Source organism: Suricata suricatta, chromosome 13, assembly GCF_006229205.1.
Source record: "Suricata suricatta isolate VVHF042 chromosome 13, meerkat_22Aug2017_6uvM2_HiC, whole genome shotgun sequence".
NCBI lineage: Eukaryota > Metazoa > Chordata > Mammalia > Carnivora > Herpestidae > Suricata > Suricata suricatta.
Window position 1 is genome coordinate 1,603,452 of NC_043712.1, and position 5,047 is coordinate 1,608,498.

The window sequence follows — 5,047 nt, forward strand, 5'->3', positions numbered from 1 at the left end:
ACCCCCGGCCGCCTCACTTGCACTGGCCGTCCGCGCGCTGGCAGTCGAAGCCGTCGAACAGGCACCCGGCGGAGTTGCACTGGCTGTCGCAGCGGCCGTCGCTGAAGTACTTCCAGCACTGCAGCGACTGCGAGCAGTTCTGCCAGGGGTCGTCGAAGTTGAGGGAGCAGTCGCCGCCGTCCCAGCCGCACGCGTGGCTGTTGCAGCCCAGGCTGCACACCTTGTTGCCGGCCTCCTCGCGGCACTCGGGCAGCTCGCACGCCTCCTCGATCTGCGGCGGGGGGATGTCGACGCCCACGCCGCCCCCGAAGCTGTAGTCCAGGATGTGGCACAGGAGCCCGTTGAACTTGGCGGGGCACAGGCAGCGGTAGAAGGGGCTCTCGGGCACCGGCTCGCAGCTGCCCTGGTTGTAGCACGGGTTGCTGCCCACGCAGGGGCTGCCGGCCGGGAACTGGCACTCGGGGCCCGTGAAGGGGCCCAGGCACAGGCAGGTGGGGCTGCGCGGGCCCGAGATGCACGTGCCGCCATTGAGGCAGCGCAGGCTCCCGCAGGCGCGAGCGTCATTCTCACAGGTGGCGCCCTCGAAGCCCTGCGGGGACAGGCAGCCATGACCGGTCGGCTCTGCTGCTGACTCCCCCCGCCCTCTTTGTCCGGCCCGGGAAGGGAGAGGATGAGTGCGGAGCTGGGGAACTCAGCTGGGCACCCCACCAGTGGGCGTGTGGCACCGCACCCTTCAGAACCCAAAGCTCCAACACGCCAGGAGTGCCCCAACCGCTCAGCGGGACTCCCCGTGTTGGCTCCCCCACTATAATCCCTACCAGGAGAAGCCAAGATGCTAAAATGGGAAATTGTGCCTGTGTGCACAGGGGCGTGGCCATCCCCGCACAATCTTTCTGTAAACCTGACACTGCTCTGAAAATAAGGTTCGACCCAAAACGCTGGGTCTCCAAACAAGGTAGGGAAGCGCCACTCCAGCCCCCTCCCCCTTCTGGTGCATGCTGTGTGGAGGCATCGCGGAAGCCCCCTCCTGCTCCCGCAGACCCCTCGGCTGCACCTACCGCCGGGCACTTGCAGATGAACCCGCGGGCAGTGTTGGAGGCCACGGCGCAAGTGCCCCCGTTCTGGCAGGGCCTGCCCTTGCAGCCATCGATGACAGACTCGCAGCGGCGTCCTGGGGAGGAGAGCAGCCGTGAGGGACCTGCCCCGGCCCTCTGGCCTTTGCCCCACCCCACCGCGGCACCCACCAGTGTGGCCCGCTCGGCACTCGCAGTAGAAGTCGTTGACGCGCTGCACACAGTTCTGGGTGCCACGGGCGTCACAGGGGTTGGACAGGCACTCGTTCACGTCCCCCTCACAGCGCTCGCCGACGAAGCCGGGCGGGCAGGTGCAGCTGTAGCCGCCCACCTGGTCCACGCAGGTGCCGTTGTTGAAGCACTTGGGGCCCCGGGAGCCGGGGTCGGCGAGGGGGCTGCAGTCGTCCACGTTGACCTCACAGTGCACCCCTGCAGAAGTGCGGGTGCCGTCAGGGGCCCAGCTCCCTCCGCAGCGCGCTCCCCTGGGCCAGCGGTCAGGCCGGGACCGCACTCGCGCACCATGCCGGCGGCCTGGCTGGGCTCCCTCCCTCGGTCAGCCCCACACCTGCCTTCTGCCCCCACAAGGCGGAGTGGAGGTTTGCACTGGGTCCAGGGTGCTTCCGGCCAGCATCTGGCCGGCCCACTTTCCCCTGGGGCCCCGCCCCGGGCTAGGCTGTCCCTACCCTGTGTGCCCCGGGGACAGGAGCACTTGTAGGTGTTGATGAGGTCGATGCAGGTGCCCCCGTTCTGGCACGGGTGGGACAGACACTCGTTGATCTCCGCGGAGCAGTTCACCCCGTGGTACCCGGCCACGCACTGTGCGGGGAAAGACAGGGGAGGGGGCCTGTGGCTCGGTGGGTGGCCCAGACGTGGCCCTCTACACCCTATGCAGGCTGATGGGGGCACACAAGCCACCCTCCTGATCAGTGAAGGTAGAGTTCCTCACACCTGGTTGGCCCGGAGGGAGACCCTTGCCCGCCTGACTCTGTTAAGCTGCCCAGAACGTTGGTTAGAGCTTGTCTTGTGGACATGAGGTGGAGACCCAGGGCAGGCGTCAGCTGAGCCCACAGATAAAGCTCTGGATGTGGGGACCCAGAGGGAAGCCCCATCCCGTATTCTGTGTAGTCTTTCTCTTCCAGGCTCCCTCCTCTGCAGGACACCTCCCCCAGGCAGTCTCCCCTGATTATCACTGCTCTCCCTCACTAGGACCGCATCTGCTGCGCCTGCTCACGCCTGGGGCCGCCACACAGTGTCGCTCACAACAGACACCCCTCGGCCCCCAGGACGGGCCCCCACCTCGCAGGAGTAGCCACCGGGGTAGTCGGTGCAGGTGGCGCCGTTCTGGCAGGGGCTGGGGGAGCACTCGTCCACCTGGTCCTCGCAGTAGCTGCCCGTGTAGCCCGCCTGGCAGCGGCAGTGGTGCGTGTTGCCGGCATCCATGCAGAGCCCCCCGTTCCGGCACAGGTGGGTGACGTTGATGTCTGGGGGGGACACGGAGGGAGGGGCCTCAGACCTCCTGACCTCGGAGGGCAGACAGCGGCGGGCGGCGGGGAGGCCCGGGCGGGCGGCGGGGCTACCTTGTCGCTGCGCGGCCACCTCGCAGGACACGTTGGGCACGTCGCAGTGGAGGCCGGTCCAGCCGCTGTGGCACTCGCAGCGGTACAGGGTGCTGGTCTGCCAGCACTTGCCGCCGTTCCTGCACGGCGAGGAGTCACACCAGCGCACCAGGTTCTGGGGACAGCAGGGGTCGCTTGTATTTATACCGCCTGCCGGGGCTGATCCCACCCGGCCGTGAGGGACACACGTCCGCTGGAGAACCTCACGCTCAAGATGGGTTGTGAGCCCATCCTACAGAAATGGAAACTGAGGCCTATGGGCCACCCCCTCTCTGCCCAGGAGCAGCCCGGAGCTGGGGCTCACTCTCCCCGGGGCCTCAGCAAATCCGATCATAGCTGCCCGTCCCTGAAAGGAGACTTCTCTCTGCAAGTGAGCTATGTTGCTAGAAGTTTCGGTAACAGAGATCTCATTCTAGAATCCTCAATACAGACGAGGCTTCAGTATTTTTCCCTATTTTCCAGAAAAACGCTGGCATTTAGCTATCTTCCTCCCCTGCTTCTTGCTGTGTAAACCTTTGCTCCTGACCCAAGAGGCCCAGGTAGCACATGGCCGTGGGCCGGGCACTGGGCTGGCAATCCAGACCCCCGGGGCCGCGTGACCGAGGCCGTCCCTGCCCTCCCGGCCCGGCTCTCGCCTCAAAGGTCACCGGCGGTGTGGGGAGGCGGGTGGGCGGGGCCGGCGCGGTGGCCGTGACTACACGCTGCTGGCCCACCCCTGCTGGGCGCCAGCCCGTCACGCACCTGGCAGTTGAGGCCCGTGTAGCCCTGCGGGCAGGTGCACTTGTAGGTCCCGTAGCTGTCCTGGCAGGTGCCGCCGTGCAGGCAGGGCCGGGAGTCACACTCGTTGATGTCGTGCTGGCAGTAGCTGCCCGTGAAGCCAGGCGGACACACGCAGGTGAAGGAGTTGATGCCGTCCACGCAGGTGCCACCATTGAAACAGGAGCTGGAGGTGAGTGAGCAGCAGGGGGGGAGGGTGAGGGGCGTGCGGGGACCCTGCCCGAGAAGCTTCCCCTGGCCTCAGACTGCGGCTAGAACAGGTGGGGAGCAGCCCGGATGACCTCGGGGAGGCCCCAGCACAGGGCCGGGGACCGACCGCAGCCACCCCCACCCCCCGGCACCTTACACCCACTTCCTCTGCCTCCTTTACAAGTCACACCCAGAGGAGCTTTAGGACACGCAGGTGCGTGGAAGTTAACATAAAAATGAGGAAGAAACCAGGCTCTGCGGATGACGTGGGAGGCGAGCGCGTCAGAAACAGAACGAGCACACAGACTGCTGAGCTTACTGGCAGCCAAGGGAAAAAAGGAAACGAGATGGGTCACAGAGTTGATGCTGACAGAAGGGGTCACAGCAGTCCTTCAGGGAAACCGCCAAGGGCTCCCGGTCCTCACACTGGTCAGCGGACAAAGGCTCTTTGAGAGCGCAGTGAACAAGGTCTGACCAGGTGGGTGGGGAGAGCTGGCCAGGTGGACACCCGCGGGGTGCGCCCGGCCGCGCGGCGCCCTTGCCTCTCTGTGCAGTCGGGCGTGTTGTTCTCGCAGTGGATCCCGCTGAAGCCTGCAGGGCAGGTGCAGGTGTAGCTGTCCACGCAGTCGGTGCAGTTGGCCCCGTGGCGGCAGGGGTTGCTGGCACACTCGTTGATGTCCTCCTCGCAGAAGGGTCCCCGGAAGCCCGGCAGGCAGTCGCAGAAAGCCGCGTTAATGCCGTCCGTGCAGGAGCCGCCGTTGTGGCACGGGTCTGCGGGGGACAGAGGCGGGCCTGAGGGGGGCCTGCGCTCCCCCACTCGCTCCTAGGCCCCGGGCTGCAGGGCAGGGGCAGGAGGCATAGGCCTAACAGGCTGACGAGGATGTCATCATGTCCCCTGCTCGCTCAGTGACGCGTGTCCTACGACCCAGGGCGGGGGCCGAGAGCCCGGCTCCCTGGGGAGTCAGGACAAGGACCAATAAGAGCAGGCTGGAGACGCCAGGCACTGCGCTCTGGCTGGGGTGGGGTGGGGGCTCCAGAGGCTTCTGGGACCACCGAGAACCACCCTCCTGGTCCACACAAGGCCCTCAGCTCGGCAAGCAGCCCGTCCCCCCCGTGCTTCCTCCGGCCGAGCCCAGCGCTTGGCCCTCTGGACGCGTCACAGCCACTGCCACAGGGGCCCTCCAGTGTGACCCCAGCCAGCCCCCTGCCTGGCTGCAAAGTGACCCCAGCCAGCCCCTGCCCGGCTCCGGTGTGACCCCAGCCACCCCCCGCCCGGCTCCGGTGTGACCCCAGCCACCCCCCACCCGGCTCCGGTGTGACCCCAGCCACCCCCCGCCCGGCTCCGGTGTGACCCCAGCCACCCCCCACCCGGCTCCGGTGTGACCCCAGCCA

The 5,047-nt window shown here is 67.0% G+C and overlaps 1 protein-coding gene across 1 annotated transcript in view; it reads right to left on the minus strand.

Moving 5' to 3' along the window:
* Nucleotides 1-12: 12 nt before the first annotated feature.
* Nucleotides 13-5,047, minus strand: part of LOC115275832 (neurogenic locus notch homolog protein 1) — a 31,727-nt gene continuing 26,692 nt past the window's right edge. Inside the window, exons 17-24 of the mRNA XM_029919604.1 lie at nt 4,198-4,426; nt 3,431-3,632; nt 2,651-2,804; nt 2,370-2,554; nt 1,757-1,889; nt 1,245-1,502; nt 1,059-1,171; nt 13-589 (exon numbers count right to left, since the gene is read on the minus strand). Of these exons, the coding sequence (XP_029775464.1) occupies nt 14-589; nt 1,059-1,171; nt 1,245-1,502; nt 1,757-1,889; nt 2,370-2,554; nt 2,651-2,804; nt 3,431-3,632; nt 4,198-4,426 (1,850 nt within the window). The 3' untranslated portion in view covers nt 13. The remainder of the gene's footprint in view (nt 590-1,058; nt 1,172-1,244; nt 1,503-1,756; nt 1,890-2,369; nt 2,555-2,650; nt 2,805-3,430; nt 3,633-4,197; nt 4,427-5,047) is intronic.